General features: G+C 38.0%; 1 protein-coding gene across 45 annotated transcripts in view; it reads left to right on the forward strand.

The window, feature by feature from the left end:
- The window catches only part of CAMK2D (calcium/calmodulin dependent protein kinase II delta), a 305944-nt gene extending 294801 nt beyond the window's left edge, over positions 1 to 11143 (forward strand). For 13 of the 45 annotated variants that reach the window (XM_009207445.4, XM_009207456.4, XM_009207447.4 and 10 more), the window contains 4 exons: positions 1962 to 2056; positions 4626 to 4854; positions 6367 to 6462; positions 7673 to 11143. In XM_009207445.4, the coding sequence (XP_009205709.1) occupies positions 1962 to 2056; positions 4626 to 4854; positions 6367 to 6433 (391 nt within the window). In that variant the 3' untranslated portion in view covers positions 6434 to 6462; positions 7673 to 11143. Of the gene's footprint in view, positions 1 to 1961; positions 2057 to 4625; positions 4899 to 6366; positions 6463 to 7672 lie in introns of those variants that run through there. The other 32 variants (XM_031664320.1, XM_017958998.3, XM_017959005.3 and 29 more) reach the window with 6 other exon arrangements.
- The last annotated feature ends 7854 nt before the right edge of the window (positions 11144 to 18997 follow it).

Consider the following 18997-nt stretch of genomic DNA (forward strand, 5'->3'; position numbering starts at 1 on the left):
GTTCACTGATAATGACAACCAAAAACCATATTTATAGAGGAAGTAATAGCCCCTGGCAGAATAAATTCTTGTTACCATAGGAACGCTGTTCTTCCCATTTTGCTTCTTAGAAAGAGACTATATATATTTGATTTTAAGCTTAGAAACGCCTACCCAGCAGGCAGTCTGAAGTGAAGGTTGTAATCCTTGCCCCCACCATCTTTAAGGCACAAAGGATATCCACTGTGATTTCTACTTTTTAAAAGTATTCTTTAAATAATACCAGTTCCACGTTCTATAAACAGTACTGCACTTTGAGGAAGTACAGTGAGATAGACTTTTGAAATTTGTATTTCTGTTGAACATTTAAAAAAATTTGCCACCCCCAAAGGGGAATTTCTCTATGAAATTAGGTGTGGCCCCATCCACTGTATTATCCTTTGGGGCAAATTAATAAACAGTCCAAAATCCTTTGATTTGTACTCCATTTGATCTACCTTGTGAACTCCCACTCGTTCTTCAAATCCAGATCTTGTCACCTTCTCTGAGAAGCCTACCCTGATCACCATAGGCCCAAAGGAAATATTTTCCTGTCTACATTTCCAGGGGCCTTACACACATAACACAGTGACCTTGCTTTCCACATCAAGCAACCAGTCATCATTCCCCAAGCGTACTCTGCATTTTCACAGCAGCAGACCATTGCACTTGCTGTCCTCCCCCTGCCCACCACCTCCCACATACCTGGAAAACTCTTACTCATTCTTCAAAGCCCAGCTCACATTTTCTTCCTCTCTTAAACCTTTCCTGTTCACTGTCTATTAGTAATCTGTTTTTTGAGCACTTCACATTTTCATCTATTCTGGTATTGATTATTGTATTATAATTGCTTGTTTTAAAGAATATCTGCCACATAGTTGGCGTTCAGCAATTCTTTATTGAATAAATTTCTCCAAAGAAAGCTCATTGGTTTTTTCCAAATATTTAAAATTGCACACCCCTTTATTGAATCATACTTCTAGGATTAAGAAAGAAAACCAGTATGAGCATTTGAACCTCCTATTGATTTCATTTTAAAAATAAAATAAACTTAAACACAATAATAAGATGTAAGTCTCGTGGACATTGCCAGGAAGTGTAGGGTGTGATACTTTCTTTCAAGTCAATTGTCATATACATGTTTGACATGAATGTAGAAGATGTGGTCCAACAAAAATTATTCCAGGGCTAAGCACGGTACCAGGCTCACCCCTGTAATCCCATACTTTGGGAGGTCAGGTGGGAGGATCACTTGTGCCTAGGCGTTAGAGACCAGCCTAGGCAACATAAGGAAACCCCATCTCTACTAGAAATAAAAATTTAAAAATTAACCCAGTGTGGTACTGCGCATCAATACTCCCAGCTACTAGGGAGGCTGAGGCGGGAGGATTGCTTGAGTCTGGAAGGTTGAGGCTGCAGTGAGCCATTATTGCACCACTACACTCCAGCCTGGGCAACAGAGCAAGACTCTGTCTCAAAAATAATAATAATTATTATTATTCCAGAAGTATTTAATTTCAGATTCAAAGATACTTTTATAGGATTTGGAGAGTGTCTTAAACTTGGACAAAACGACTTGGAGAGCATTTTTAAAAAATAGTAAACCTCAATCAAGAGTTAAGGTTGATTAACTTAAAACTGGAAAATTCACCTTAAAAATAAAAAAGTAGAAATTGTAAAAGGGGGCTTCCTAAAATATTGTATATTATCATCTGCTTGAACTGGATAAATTAGTTTGTTCCTATCAGAGTTCTCTGCAAAATGTCTTTTCAGAGTCTGCTCCTCAACCCACCTTGCCAAGGTTTTTGATAGAACATTTTTATTTCATTGTTTTTAGAGGCTCTTTCCTTCAGCAACTAATAAATCAGAATGTTTACACATGAAACAACAAAACACATTAAAGCACCTATTAATTGGTTATTTTCTTTATTTCTCTTTTACAGAAAAATCTGTGACCCAGGCCTTACTGCATTTGAACCTGAAGCTCTGGGTAATTTAGTGGAAGGGATGGATTTTCACCGATTCTACTTCGAAAATGGTACATTTATTCCTAATTTAATAACATGCCCTTTTTAAATGTCTCTGAATTTTTCCCAAATTTGCAGATTCTTTGGCTCTTTTCTACAATGAGAGTTTTCACTTTCATCCAGCATTTGAAACATACAATTGTTTTGTATTCAAAATTGAAAAAAAAAATATGTCAGGCTTGGCTTACAGTTTTGGTGTGTTTTAAAAAATATCTTCGTATAAAAATTAATGTTGGCTGGGCACCGTGGCTCATGCCTGTAATCCCAGCACTTTGGGCGCCAAGGCGGGTGGATCACTTGAGGTCAGGAGTTCGAGACCAGCCTGACCAACAGGGTAAAACCTCATCTCTACTAAAAATACAAAATTAACTGGGCATGATGGCGCACACCTGTAATCCCAGCTACTTGGAAGGCTGAGGTATGAGAATTGCTTGAACCTGGGAGGCAGAGCTTGCAGTGAGCCAAGATTGCCAGCCTGGGCAACAAGAGTGAAACTCATCTCAAAAAAAAAAAAAGTAATGTTGATAGAATACACTTCAAGCAAGTTCCAGTTAATGTATAATATAGGCTATAAATCAGTTACAAAAAATGTTATTTCACGTTTTCATAAAACTATATATAAAAAAATTAGGCAGGCACAGTGGCTCATGCCTGTAATCCCAACACTTTAGGAGACTGAAGTGGGAGGATAGCTTGAGGCCAGAAATTCAAAACCAGTATGAGCAACATACTGAGACCGCATCTCTACAAAGAAGACAAAAATTAACCAGGCATGATGACAAGCACCTGTAGTCCCAGCTACTTGGGAAGCTGAGATGGGAGATCACTTTGAGACCAGGAGATTGAGGCTGCAGTGAGCTTTGATCATACCACTGGATTCCTGCCTGGGTGACAGAATGAGATCCTGTCTCAAATTTTAAAAATAAGAAAAGGAAAAAATAGGAGGAAAAAATTTTTAAAAACCACACCATGCCAAAATATTCAACATAGAGGAGTGCTTTCAAGCATATGTGATGCTTATTTTCAAAGTAAAATGAAAATCAAGTTGAGTAATCAGATAAATCTTTCAATTCAAATTTTAAGAATTGTGGTAGTTTCAGAGGAAACCACCACTTTTCAAAGAAGGTGACAAAAGAAGTTCATCCTGCAGAAATCCTTCAGGTCATCAAGAAAAATGTAAACCAGGAATTCCCTTTATCCTTCTCTTTTTCCTTACACCTAATGACATTAGACATTATGCTGTGTTTGCATATTGCATTGTTAATGTACTATTTTTGCAGAGATCTTATTGAATTAAAGAAGAAATGTATTATAGGAATAATTGGGATAATCACATCACTTTCAGTAATTATAAGCTTTGATAAGAATGTCTGCTTTGGCATGGATTTTCGAAGTAAGATGTGTTGAATGAGTTACTTTTTCTTATATGCATTAGGCATTTACAAACAAATAAACAAAAAGAACCATTTGATAAATTCTCTCTCAAAGTTTCAGTAAATGTTATCATATTCCCTATATTCCAGTGTTCTGATAGCATCTCATGTTTCCTCCAACTAACTCTCTATTGACATCGTCTGATCCCTAATGAAAGAATTAACCCATTAATATTTTAACCTATTTCAGCATAACACTATACATCATGTTCCATAAATGTAATTCCTTCATAATGGGGTATTCAGGTGACTATAATAATATTTTGTATAATTTGAATAGATGTTTTCTGAGAATGGAAAGCATGTTTGGATAACAGCTAAAAACAATTCAACGTTTTCTAGTGATCTAAGAAAGAAACAGCATCAGTAAGTGATGTGCCCTAATCCTCCTCATATCTCTTGGTGATTGAATAATTAGAATTGGTAGCTACTGTTAAAACACCAGAGTCTGGAGCATAGTGAGGGCTACTCAGGCAAGGGAAAGAGCTAGAAGATCAGAATCAGGCTGTGTGCCAACACCACATTTTGAATGTTTATCAAATGATCACAGTGGACTATCATGGAATAGACTCTAGTATGTAGAGGAGTCAGAGGATGAGATGAGAAACAAGTTCATAGGCTTGTTCAAAGGCTACCACCAGCCTTATTTTGGAGACGGTGATATCCATACCTGAAACTTGATATATTGCCCTTCTCCCACATACTTCACCAACTAACAAAAACAAACACCACCGCAAGATCCCTGGTCAACTGTCCCAGCAGTTCATTCCTGGAAAAGACAGGAACTGCTTGGCACACCTGGGCCAGGCCTTCTTCACCTCCGTTCATGTTGTGATTTCTGTTTCTAACCACTTTCCTTCGTAAATAAATATATCTCTCCAGCTTTCTCACCCGATCAGAATTTCCAGAGGAGCATATAAGTGCCTGTGAAGGAAACCAGATAAAAGAAAGACTGCGTCCACTTTTGTTCTTTCCTTGCTTTGTACAGTGCCCAGTACCAGATTAGTATAAATAGTAGATTAATTAACTAATTAATTACTGAGTGAATAAATGGCATTTCATGTATTGGTCCTAACTGAAGTTATTACTGGTTTTAGTTTCCTTTACATAGAAACTAAATTTTGCTTTTCGTGTTTTTCTCTTTCAGCTTTGTCCAAAAGCAATAAACCAATCCACACTATTATTCTAAACCCTCATGTACATCTGGTAGGGGATGATGCCGCCTGCATAGCGTATATTAGGCTCACACAGTACATGGATGGCAGTGGAATGCCAAAGACAATGCAGTCAGAAGAGACTCGTGTGTGGCACCGTCGGGATGGAAAGTGGCAGAATGTTCATTTTCATCGCTCGGGGTCACCAACAGTACCCATCAAGTAAATATTCCCAGGCTGTCAGCTTCTTTGTTAATACACCCATGGTCAGCTTCTTCTACTTATTCCATTGTTAATAGCGTGGTATATGTTATTTAATGCTAGTAGTTGGTTACACTGATGAAAATAAATGACTTCACGGGAAAGGTTTATGATTCTCTGGAAAGATCAATCAGATCAGCTGTCTGTGGGTTGAAACTTGCTATAGAGCAGTATACAATAGGTTTGGATAGGACTAGAGACTACCTTATCAAAATCTCACAGTGTTAAATCTAGGGGATTTGTATAATAAGGCAAAATATTTGTGACTTCATTTTCTCAATTGACAGAAGGAGATATCAGAGGAAAGCATACGGTGGAGTTTCTAAAATGGCCAATATATTATCAGGAGTTTCATTTCATGGAGGATCCCCTAAAGCTCAGTAACAGAGACCCTTTTAAAAGGCCATTGTCAGGTAGTGCAATGTCGTTCTCACCTCACCACTCTACCTCAGATATCGTTTGCTTTTCCAGTCAGCGATTAGGCACATATTTATTGTGAATCTCCTAGGTGCTTAACCTGTGCCAGATTCAACACAAGGTAAAAGATATTGCTTTCAAGGAACATGCATTCTCATTTAGTCAATCATTGATTCTAAAGAAAAAAATGATATAATAAACTTTATCATCAACTTAAGAATACAGTAAAATTCATGAACAGTGTAGTAAACTGTTTATAACAGTTTGGAAGTACACTTTGTGTATAAGATAGAATTTTGGACAAAATCTTAAATGATGAGTAGAATTTAGAGACATAGAAAGATAGAAAAAACAAAGGAGAATAGTCCAGGCTAAAGGAGCATCGTGAAGAAAAGTACAATATCAGGATTTAGTTTAATATGAGAGAACATTATTGGTAAGGAATGCCGGTTACAACTAGAGTAAAGAGGAATAATTGAAAATAGGTTTATTAGTAAAGTGGAGTGATATGAAAACAAGAAGAGTTTAAACTCAGTGTAGAAGATTGGTCCACTGTTGATCTCTTTCCGAATTATCTCACCAGGATCACCTGTTAATATTTGGGATTTGGAATGGGGGTTCATACAAACAGCCATTCAACTCACTCCAGAGAATCCATCATGATTTCTTAGTTTGATAACATACCACAGTGGTTTTCAGAGGCCTTCTGTATAGACTTACTACTCATATATCACTTTTGGATTTGTAAAAAGTGGGTCAACAGGGACAAAAAAAACCAAACCAAACAATAGGCTGAAATTTATTCCCAAAACCATAGCTATGTAATTAAGAGAAAAACACAAGAGGAATATGAAGATAATGAAGACACCTGTTTTTGTGTGTTTTTTACCCCAAAGAGGTACAGCACAAATCACCAGTTAATATAGAAGGGGTTACATTCATACAGTACCAGAGGGTTAGGTTTTTTTACAATTCCCTGAAGTGTTTATGGGATGAAGCCTATTCAAGAAAACTTCATTTTATGCCAGGTGGCTTAAATGGGGCTTCTCTTAATAGGCCACCCTGTATTCCAAATGGGAGAGAAAACTTCTCAGGAGGCACCTCTTTGTGGCAAAACATCTAAGGCCTGAAAATCATTCACATATGGGTCTTGTAAGTAACATCCTGCTCCGTGATACTTTGTGATTGGAGCTGAATGAAAAGCTGCATGGCTGTTTTCCTTCCTTTTGAGGATATTTTTTCTTGCATAATATTCAATGAAAAACATACAAGGTCTTTGAAAATTCATAGCAATTTTGCATGAGCTTTTGAATCTAACATTCAGCCCTATTTGGTAGCATAATCCTTATTTTAAAGGTAATAAACATTGAAATGAATTTTTTCCAACATGTGGATTATGTTATGTTAGAATCCTGAAGTTTTCACATCAAAAGTAAATTATGTCTAGGTCAGTTCAGATAACTCTCAATTATCCGGACTTAATTTATATTAAGCTTTAGAATCCTTTGGTGTCTTAACCATTCTTTCAAGAGGTTGCAATTCTATAAGCAGCTGGCTATGGCGAATGTGTAAATCAATTTGCTGTGCCTGACTGAGTATAATGGTGCTTGACCTTGAGCACAGGCCACAGGAGGAAGTCAAGCTGAAATTTAAAACTCACAAAGTGGGTAATTCTAGAGGATAATTGAAAGTTGACTGTAATTAACTTCATGCTTTTATTGTTGTTTTTAATTAGTTGTTTCTTAGACTTGGGTTACAAGTATTCAGATATGTATGGTGCTGTTGTGAATATTTGCCTCATTCAGAGAACTAAACCTTATCAGAGCTTTTAACAAATAGTGCTCCCAGCTGTTGCTTTCAACAAAGGAGAGCTCCAATTAAAGAGAGTAATCATGTTCTCTCTACTTTTGAGACTATATTCCTTGTTAAATTGACTTCTAGGTTTAATTTCCCAAGGAATCTAATAATAATAACAAAAACTAAGGATGAACTTTAATTTTAAGTCTATTTCAGCAAAAAGATTATATTCATTTACTAATTTGTCCAGTAAACAGGAATGCTTAAGATGTATACTTAGATTTAATAACGTGACTGAAGCCTGGGTCCCTGTCTCTTTATTTTTAGCTTAGCTTTGTGTGAAAAAATAATTAATACTCATTTTCTATTTTAATACTGTCTTTGTGTAACATTGTATGTTTCTTCCTGTAATGATCACAAGCAAACATCTCTTATACATAGTGTTCTCAATCTATTTGTTAGCCAAGTTATAAAACTGTAGCGTAGTCAAATCTATGGCAAAGCAATTTGATGATATTTTGTAAAACAATATAATTTATTTCTTCCTCCCCCTTTCTCCTTTCAGCTAAATATCAACAGTGCCACTTCTGCATTCTCTGTTCTCAAGGCACCTGGATGGTGACCCTGGGCCGTCCTCTCCTCCTCTTCATGCATGTTTCTGAGTGCATGAAGTTGTGAAGGTCCTACATGTAATGCATATGTGATGCATCATCTTATCATATATTCCTTCCTATACATTGTTTACACTTCAACTACGGGGATGTTCCGTGCAAACTTAAATTACTGTTGGCAAAACAATAGGGGGAGATTAGACAAAAAGAAAAAATCCACAATATTCCAAGTACAACTCTTCATCAAGTTTCTCTGTTAATGCCAAGATTTAACAGACTTAAGAACTATTGTTCTCTGAATGACAGTTTGTAAGAGAAATGTAAATTTTTTAGAACTCTTTGCTGTTAATCTGTTTTGGCTTGTTTGGATTTTTTGGGTTTTTTTGTTTTTGTTTTTGTTTTTTTTTAAGGTAAAATATATACCTTCAGTTTCCTGGTGTGATCCTGGTTAAAATGGATGATTTTTCATGGGAAGTTTTGCTGATTAACAATTAAAGTGGGTTGATATGTGGGCAAAATCACTTATGAAAGTAGAAGCAAGAATCAGTTGGTTTGCTACCACATAAAGCCATGCTCTTTTTGGTCAAACTGTGTAAACTGGAAAAATTCACATCATTTCTGAGTTTAATCACTTTAGGATATATTCACATTGTTTTGGTGAATTTGCTGAATTGAATTGTTTTTCTTTCTCGAATCTGTGATCTCTTTTCTTTATCCTGTTTCTTTGTTCCTTTCGTTTGCTTCCTTTTTTATTTTTCTTTTGTTCCATTCTTTTCTTACTTTCTTCCCTTTTCCTTTTTTGAGGAGGCTGGCTAGTAGTGTGTGAGAAAAGAAAAAAAGTGAAATTTGCATAATGAAGGTAAAAAGGAAATAAAAGCCTTTTGAAGGTGGCTCAACTAGCACTTTTGATCATCTTCAGGGCCCACAAAAATGTTGTCAAGATTTTAAAGGTTTATAATTCTGCTTAAGCTCTACTTTGGACTTAGGTATCCTAACTATGTTGGAGGTATTTGAATTGTTTAAACTTAGGATAAAAGCAAGTTCCTCCTGTGACTGCAACGTCTTACTGATTGGGACAGTTGCCAGGAGGATACCAAGTTGATAGCAGAGTGGGTGTTATGCAAACGCACTCACCTCCGCCTTGGGGAATGAAAGCGTCACTTCTGCATCATCACTAGCTAGTTTTCTAGCGTTAGAGAGGCTTACAAATGTTTGCCATTCTCATACGTGTTTTGAACTTGATCTTTGTGACTTGTGTTTTTTAGCTTCTCTCTTGAATCAGAGTATCGTTACCTTCCTCCAAGGAGTTAGGATTTTCCAGTTTAAAACAAAAAGGGAAATATCCTAGGTTTTCTTTGTGCTTCTCATTTTTCCTTTGTTGATTGAATTCCTGTGATTTTTTTGTTCTCGTCTCTGAAATGCTTTACAGTGCATGGAATCTCCATCATTGTTATTTTAACGGTAGTAATTCACAGTCCTCAGAAGCCTGTTTTTAAAGCAGAAGCAAAAAAGGAAAACAAAGCAACAAAAACAACCCTTCCTCTTTTCTCTCATCTCACCTTTCTGTGTTGATTACTAATCATCTTAGATATTATTGCTAGTGGATGTATGGTAGATGGGTTGAAGCTTTTCTGATAATTATTACACAATTTAAAACAATATATATTTAAAATAAATATATACAGTCAATATATTGAGCCATGTTAACCTGCCAATGAGATCTGTGAAAAAATAATGGCCTCATTTTTCCCTTTTTAATTTCTTTTACCCTTTTGTGAAGCAGCTATACGTGGCATACATGTATTTAAAGAAAAAAATAGGTGTAGAGTGTTTTTTTTACACTTTTAGCATGTGGTGTTGAAGTATTACTGTAGATCAAGTTTGTCTTCCGCACTGAGATGTGAGGAAATTGTGATTTGTTCTCTCCACCACAAATGAATTACACATTTATTATCTTCTATCATTTTGAAACACTGCAGTTTACCATGGGACACTGTATATATTTCTTGCCACAATGGTAAATGACTGATTGATATATTTAAGAGTTAATAAATTTGTGATTTCTGCTGACAGTGCGTCCATCTTTATTTCTTCAGAAGAGCTACTGTATTTATGCCTGCATGGTGCTGGCCGGTGTCAAGGGCAGTGTATCCTGCTCTGGCCTCATTCAGTACATGACAATTTGCACTTGGTGGGAATGGCAAGTTAATAGTTCTCTATGAGCAAAACAATGGTCTCTTCTGGGAAATTGTTGCTGAGAACAACATAGTTAACAACTAAGACTCCTAAAAGCTTCTCTATACTGTACCCTCCAATCCAGCCTTCACATGGCTGCTTTTTTTAAAACACGAACCTGACCTTGTAATGCTTTGGTGTTATCATCTCTGGGATATAGGCAAGCACCCCAGCTCCTGCTACTTCCCAACTTGAACTAGAACATACATGGATGCTCAGCTTCTTTTGATTTGCTAAAAACATCCACTTGCTCACATGTCTGTTTATGCTGTTCATGTTTATGTTTCTTACCTAGAATAAATAGTCTTTCACTACTTCTTACTCTTTCCTAAGATTCAGTGTAGAGCATGATGCTCCACAGCAAACCTTCCTAGGCCCTATTCTGGGCTTGCCTTCCCTCTCAATACTTGCATAATAGATTGTATTTACCTCTCCTGCCAACCACATTGTTTTGAAAATATATTTCTATTTGTGTTTCCTCTACTGCAGTATAATGTCGCTGTGGGCAAGAACTGTGTATTTATCATTGCATTCCTAAACCCAAACCAGGGCCAGGAATGGAGATATCGTTGACAAATAGTTGTTGAATTGAGGCCAACCCCTTTTGATAACAGAAGCCTCAAAGTGTACTCAGATGGTCCTCGATTTAATGATGGGTTCTCTCACCATTGTCTTGATGCTCTGAGCAAGTTACCTCTTCCCTCTGAACCTCAGTTTCCATAGTTATAAAATGAGAATAAACATACCAATTTAATAAAGATATTGTGAGAATTAATGGGTACAGAGTGACTAGAATGATATTTGATAGAAATTAAATGGTAGCAGTATAACTATTCTGATCACTGATACTAATATTCCTATTGTTATTAGTCTTTACTCAGGAGGGCATACAACTCTTGTTTTGCTGTTGGGCTGCCCTCTTTATGTAGGTTTACTGTTACTGCTGAGGATATATTCGGACTCAAATGTCTCAGTAGGATACTGAGAGACACCAAATGAAGTGGTCATCTGGCTGAATGTAGGAAAAATGAAATGTACTAGTAAATCAGTATGTTCTAAGGAAATTTTCAAGGAATATTAATCTTAACCCAAATTTTAAATTTTTGTGTAAGAAGAATTATAATTTAAGGGTAAACATAGATGACACAGCTTTCGAGTGATTTCATTGAATAAAATCCTACTGACTTCTATGAACCTTTCATGGCTCTGTGGTCTCTTTATCAGATTTTTTAAAGGTGAGAATGTACAAAATGATTGCAGTGAAGATAGCATACTAGACCCTGTGTCCATGAGCTGAACAATAGCTGTCATAAACCACCCTGACCTGAGAAAGCAGCACGAAGCAATTACAGCGTTCCTACTTTTCTCTCAGACAAAACCAATTCTCAGAAGAGAGCTGGAATGTTCTCCTGCAGACTGGAATAGGAAAAGTTGATAACAGATTAAGCAGTAATTGTACTCCAGAAGGATTTGCATTTAGGCTTTTGCTGTTTTACAACAGAAAAAAAGAATTCTTGTTTGTCCGTAACAAGTGTTTTTTTTTTTGTTTTTTTAAAATGTCACCAACATTTAAAAATTGGATGTCATGTAAAAGTCATGATTTCTGGCTTAAATAATTTGAAAGAGTGTAAGGTCTGCCCCACTGGTTCTGTGTTCACTACAGCAACAGTCAGAGAAGCTGCTGCCTCTTTTAGAGGGGAGCAAGCACTCCCCCATCCCCACCAGGCACACACATGCTTCATGCCTGCCCCATGAGTTTGTTGCTGGCTGCTTGGACACTGAAGACTTCGACCTGTTTCTTTTTTTTTTTTTTTTTTCTTTTTTGTTTTTTGTTTGTTTGTTTTTTGAGACAGTCTCATTCTGTCACCAAGCTGGAGTGCAGTGGCATGAACTTAGCTCAGTGCAACCTCCTTCTCTTGGGTTCAAGGCTCACGCCTCAGCCTTCTGAGTAGCTGAGATTACAGGTGCATGCCACCACACCCAGCTAATTTTTGTATTTTTATTAGAGATAGGGCTTTGCCATGTTGGCCAGGCTGGTCTCGAACTCCTGAGCTCAAGTGATCCGCCTGCTCGGCCTACCAAGTGCCGGGATTACAGGCGTGAGCCACCGCGCCCAGCCAGCTTTGACCCCTTTCTTAAAGCCAAAGGGCACCTCTGTTGGCACCTCAGGCCCCAGTGAACAGGTAGGGCATTGGTTTGTAGAGGGATTGTTCTCAGCATCCCTAAAACCATACTACTTAGGCAGCTGTCTTATTGCTAGACCTCTGCTACTAAAATGCTTGTCATTATTTTCTATTTCATTTTAAGAAGATAATCGAGGTACACACACACACACACACACACACACACACAAAACCACAAAGCACAAAGTTTTTCTATGGTACTATTTAATTTATTATAGGAAGATCTACAGCTATTTTACAGTAAAATGAGTTTATTTTGTCCTAGTTTCAAAGTCTTCAATGGCCAAGAACTGTTGGGTAATTTTTATTGCTGAGTCTCTAGGCAGGACCAAGACAAATTGTGAAATACTTATACAAATTCTAGTAATTTTCTATCTGCAACCAGATGTTTAGAAACTGCTTTGGGATATTATGATTTGTGCTATGGCCTGACTCAATTGCTAGCACATAATGTAATCTGGGCTTAATCTAAGTTAGCTCTTTACAAGGCTAGTAGAACCTAACTCACTTGCTCCTTGGACTTTCTCACACCCTTGGAAACCCACAACCATGGATACATCCTCTTATCTACTTGGGCCATCCTCATAATTCTACGGCTGAATGTAGCTTGAAAAACGTGCCCTTGTGCTGACAGGTCTTGTTATGTATTCTTGGCTATTCACCTCCCTCAAGTAAACCCCAGAGACTGCCCAAAAATCATATGTCCCTAATCCATTCTCTCTTCCAGTCTTCTGTCTACTATTTCAGACTTCATTTTCTTTTCCCACCTCCAACATTTCTTCCCCATCCTCACTCAGGTGAGGACCTTGCTCCTTATTTCACTGCAAGAAATGACGTAATCTCTGCATCTCTGTGTATGCACCCTGCTATCTCTTTTATTGCTGTTCCTAAATAGGTCATGCACCTGACAAAGGCCACCAGCTCTGCTCACAGGTAGCAACTCTCCTCACCTCACCTTGTCAATATAAATAATTTCCTCCATACTAGATGTATCCACCAGTGCCCCATTTCTTTATAGCTAGATTCATTGAAAGTCTTGCCTAAATTGCTGTCTGAAATTTCTCTCCTCCCATTCTCTCTTAAACCCACTCCAGTTACCCTTACCACTCCACAAAACAGTTCTCTAAGTCATCAATGACTACCATGTTGTTAAATCCAAGGATCCATTTTCTGTCCTCATTTTTACTTCATCTCTCAGCAGCATTTGACACAGTTGTTCATTCTGTCAATCTTTAAACATTCTTCTCTTGTTGTTCAAACAATACATTTGCCTGATTTTCCTCCCAGCTTTATAGATGCTCCTTCCCAGTCTCTGACTGGTCCTTTTTCATCAACCTGACTTTTACATTTGGAAGACTTTTTGTTTTCATTATTTTTTTTTCTGTCTGTTTTTGAGACAAAGTCTTACTGTGTTGCTTCGGCTAGCCTTGAACTGGGCTCCAGTGACCCTTCTACCTCAGCTTCCTGAGTAGCTGGGACTATAGGCACATGCCACCATGTCCAGCTTGACTTTTAAATTTTGGAACTCATCTTCATTCTCTCCCAGGGTAATTGCTTCTAATCTCAATGGCTTCAGATTATATTAGTGATTCTCAAACATACATCTCCAGTTTAGATCACTCCCCTAAACTCCAAACATATATCTTCAGCTGCCTATTGGAAATCTACATTATACATCTAATAGGCATGCCAAATTAACATATCATAAACTGAGTGCCTGATAGTCTGTACCAAAACCCTCTCTTATAACTCTTTCCATATCTCAAGGATGGGTAACTCAGTTCTTCCATTGATCAGACCAGAAATCTTGGTACCATTCTTAATTCCTCTCTTTCTATTTGAAATCCCTTCAACACATAACCAGAATGTGACCACTTCTCACAATACTGTCTGCTACCTCCCTTGAATGAAATCATCATCCTGTTTTCTATATTACTGAAATATCCTCCTAACAGTTTCTTGGCTTCTGTTCTTTGTCTATTCTCTATGCAGCAGCCAGAATGAACTTGTTAAAATATGTCAAAACATATTACTTCTCTGCTAAAAGTCATCTGATAGTTTCTGCTTTCACTCAAAGTAAGAGACAAAGCGAGTCTTGCCTGATGCCCCTCTCTCTATGACTTTCTCCCCTTCCTCTTCTGTGAACGTAGCAGCGATGCTCCCATCTTGTGACCTTTACACTTGCTGTTTACTGTGCTAGACACACTCCTCCTCGTAAAGGCAAGAGGCAAGAGGCTGGCTCCTTCACTTTCTTATTTCGTTACAAAATAAAGTCACCTTCTTGGTCAAGCCTTCACTGATAGTCCTATCTAAGATTCAAACTCCCTCCCCCACCGGCACTTTATATCTTCCTTCTCTGATTTTCTTCTGCTTGGTAGTTACTATTTAACATACTGCTTTCCTCATTTTATTCATGTTATTTATCAGTTGTCTCCTCTACTAAATTACACACACAGCGAGAGCAGGGATTTTTATCCCTTTTGTTCACTCATGTATTCCCAACTCCTAGAAGTATCTGGAACATAGTAGGTGCTTAATTAATATTTGTGGCTGAATAAATGAATTGCTCTCTTGCTTTACAGTTGAAAAACCTGAGGCTCCCAGCACATACACGATTTGCTTCAGAGTAATTCCAAGAGCTGTAAATTGCTTACATCGTAATCAACTGAAAAAGAAAAGAACAACTCTACTGTAGCTAAAGAACTTTTAGCCATCATTGCACACATTTAGAATTTATTAAGCTGCAAGGAACAGAAACTAGATTTCAAACACCTTAAATAATAAGGAAAATACATTACTTCCACAAGAGACAGATGAGTCAGCTCTGGCTGTTTATTTCAGTAACTTCAAAAACATAAAAAAAAGACCCAGGTTCTTTCCATTTCTTAGCTCTGCCCTTGCAAGAGAGTAAACTGTATCCTCCAGGTGAAGCGACCTCAAGGTCCCAAAATGCATGAGTTGGTTCCTCATGTCACATCCAGACAGGACAACACCCACTGTAAGAGGAGCACTTGCTCTTCTCCACACCTCCCCTTACCCATCCTCAGCAAGGAAACATTTCCTAGCAACCCAGTTGGCCCAGAACTGGACCACAGGTCACACACTATTGGGCTCAGACTAATAAGAACCTGACCATCAGCTAGATATGAGCTACTGTTTTTTAGACCATGAGTGTTCAGGGGAGGGTGAACACCTAGAGAGACTGGATTGTGTTGCTTTTTTCAAGAAAGAGTTTGGGAACTCATTGGAATCAGGAAAAGTCAGAACAAATTATGTTTGTATTGTCCCCTTTAAGGTTGTTATTCTATGGATATAATGAGAGTTGTGAAAAAATAAAATATGATGAAAAAAATTGTTATTTTCTTCAAACTCTAAACCTCATCAGCTGTTGCATTCGCTCTTGCTGTGGCTTCCTGATGTACCCAGCCAGTGCTGGATAATTTTTCATCACATAATACTTTGGGACTAGGAAACTAAACGTCTCATTCAGTTTAAAGTTCCTGTAGGAATTACAGTTGGAAGAAGGGTGCGTTAAGCCAGAATTGCTCTGTACCACCTTTAGATGATACTACCTTCACCCTGCCCTAACTTCAATGAAAGTTGTTTTAAAAACAATGAAAAGACTGCTTAGCACCTGAAACCGCATTTAGTGATCAATTTTCTTCAGTTCTGCTTTTCTGTTTTATTACTTTAAATAAGTGAAATAGGAAAGTGAGCGCGTGGGGCGACTAGCAACCAAGCAAACATCAATGATCTTATTCACAATCCACCCACTTGGTTCTGCCTGGCAAAGTGAACAAAAGAACAAGCAGCGAGTTCACCCACAGAACCTGTTCCTCCAGGGTCTGAAGAAACAATTGCTGTTGTGTGGGAAGAAGTGTTTAGCTAAGCAATTGTGATTAGGTGGTGTTATGTGTACAGTGCTTCTTTTTGTCAATATCATTGCTCATTATAGGTGACTCAGAGACATTCTACTGAAGATGGAGTTGGTTAGTCATCATAGCCTTATAAAAGCATTAATTTTCAGAATTTCCCTTCTTCTCCTATTTGCTCTTTCAATCTTGTCATGAGCAACCTTTCACCCCCAAACAAAAGAAGTAGATGCTTTATTGTTCACACAGTGAGGAAAGAACTCCCTCAGGGCATAGGGCTAAGAGGACTAATTTAAAAAATGACAAGTTTGCATTCTTGCATTTCTCTCTTTCAGTTTATAAGAAAATTAGTTGGCCCATTTTACTAAAAGATGGAAAACTCAATGTATACACACGTGTATATGTAGGTACATATGAAGAGATATGGAAAAAGAGGCACTTCAGAATGGTGAATAGTCATTTGACTGGCAAGTAGAGATGAAAAGCAAAATTAAACAAAACTTCCTTGCAGGCAGGAGATAAGAACTAAAGGAAACATTGATTAAGGAGCCACTATGTTACAGTCACTATGATTTAAAAAAAAAAAAAAAAAAAAAAAAGTTCCCAGAAAGAGAGAGCCCCTTTCCCGGAAGATTTCACTTTGGGATCATATCTAGTTTCTAACTTGGCTCTACTGCCTTCTGAGAGATTCATGCTTTAGCCAACAAAACTCCTTCTTAAAGCTTATCCAAGTAAACATGCTCTACTTTTGGAACAAGTCACACTTAGCCGTGGGAGATTTCACCATCCCATTTATTACTCATTCCCCAAGAGCCATTCTCAGGGTTGAGACATTGAGGCTGGAGAAGCATCTTGGCCTGGCTCAGTGTGATCTGTACGCTGACGTTATAATGCCACTTGGCAGGAAAGTGTGAAAAGGAAATGAGGGAGAGGGGATGAGAGTTTCGAAGCTCCAGGTCTCAGCAATATGAAACTTCAATTATATTTCTCTTGTGGGTTAATCCTATCATTGTGTTTCTCATCCACAAAAAAACATTGCTGTCTGCCTCATGATCATCTATGTCCTCTCATTTTTAGTGTATTTGGTTTCTTTTCTACTTTCCTTTCAAGCTTACCAGAAAAACTATGGAGCACTATGTACTTTTTTTTTTTTTTTTGAGACAGAGTCTTGCTCTGTCACCCAGGCTGGAGTGCAGTGGCACGGTCTCTGCTCACTGCACGCTCCGCCTCAGGGTTCACGCCATTCTCCTGCCTCAGCCTCCCCAGCAGCTGGGACTACAGGCGTCCGCCACCTCGCCCAACTAATTTTTTTGTGTTTTTAGTAGAGACGGGGTTTCACCATGTTAGCCAGGATGGTCTCGATCTCCTGACCTCGTGATCGGCGCGCCTCGGACTCCCAAAGTGCTGGGATTACAGGTGTGAGCCATCGTGCCCAGCCTAGCACTATATACTTTTAGTGATGATTTTATAAGACAAATTTTGAAATACTGAGTATCTTTTCTTCATATCATCCTTCATCTGAATAAACGAAAAGGGGATATTCTGTTCTCCCAATTACATTAATACAGCAAATACAAGATCATACTATACATTCTTTTATGTAACTTGCTTTTTCACTTACCAGCATATAATAAACAATAAACATATTTTATTTCAGAAAATATGCTTCTATAATGGCTGGTAGCTTCACTGGAATCTATCTAAATGATACACAATTTATTTAATCACCTATTGTTAAACATGTACATTTTTCTTATTTTTATGCTACCAACAATAAGCCAATTAAGTAATTCTTGTAGCCAATTTTTTTGCACACTTATTTCCTTAGGGAAATTGCCAGAGGCAAAAATACTGAGTCATCCATTCCATTTTTAACTTCCAAAAACAGTTATGATTTATAGTGCAGAAATTACCAGAAAGATAAAATTATATACCCAAGCTAACTTAGTGGTGACTTATCTCAAATCCAGGTTTCCTCATTTCATGTCCAGTGTCCTTTGCGCTGTTCAGTCATCTGCAGCTTTTTTAAGCCAGCATGGTTAGTTCTAGCAACAAGTGCAAGGCACCACACAGGAGGGAGATTCCAGAACATTATTGCTATTCATAGCTTTGGTTCTGAGATGCTGTCCTCAACTTCTTCTTTATACCTGATTACATTCTTCTCCAGATATTCCTGTACATGGGCCTTGCTATTGAAGCTGTTGTTTTAGTTCTGTCATTGTTGTTTCTTCACTTCACTTTGACCTTTAAAAGCGACACACTCATTTCTTACATGTCATTTAGGTTGTTCTTAATTATTATTTGGGGTATGTAGTGCCCTAGACAAGCATCAAAAGTCCTCATAGAACTACTCTGCCTAAATTACCAGTTTCAGAACTACTGTATAGGCCAGGCGCGGTGGCTCAAGCCTGTAATCCCAGCACTTTGGGAGGCCGAGATGGGCGGATCACAAGGTCAGGAGATCGAGACCATCCTGGCTAACCCTGAAACCCTCGCCTCTGTCTCAAAAAAAATACAAAAACTAGCCAGGCGGTGGCGGGCGCCTCTCGCAGTCCCAGCTACTCTCGGGAGGCTGAGGCAGGAGAATGGCGAACCTCGAGGTGGAGCTGCATTGAGATCCAGCCACACTGCACCCAGTTCAAGGACAGAGATGCAGACCTGTCTCAAAAAAAAAAAAAAAAAAAAAAAAAAAAAAAAAAAAAAGAACTACCTGTATAGATCAGGGAGAATGACATGAGAATGCAAAAAGATCCATTTTTCTTTATAACCCCACCTTAGGTGTTATTTTTGTTATACTGGTGAAGAGAAAAAGAAAGAAGGAAGGAAGGAAGGAAGGAAGGAAGGAAGGAAGGAAGGAAGGAAGGAAGGAAGGAAGGAAGGAAGGAAGGAAGGAAGGAAGGAAGGAAGGAAGGAAAGAAAGAGAGAAGGAAAGAAAGAAAGAAAGAGAGAGAAAGAAAGAAAAAGAAAGAAAGAAAGAAAGAAAGAAAGA

Source organism: Papio anubis, chromosome 3 (assembly GCF_008728515.1).
Source record: "Papio anubis isolate 15944 chromosome 3, Panubis1.0, whole genome shotgun sequence".
In the NCBI taxonomy this organism is placed as follows: domain Eukaryota; kingdom Metazoa; phylum Chordata; class Mammalia; order Primates; family Cercopithecidae; genus Papio; species Papio anubis.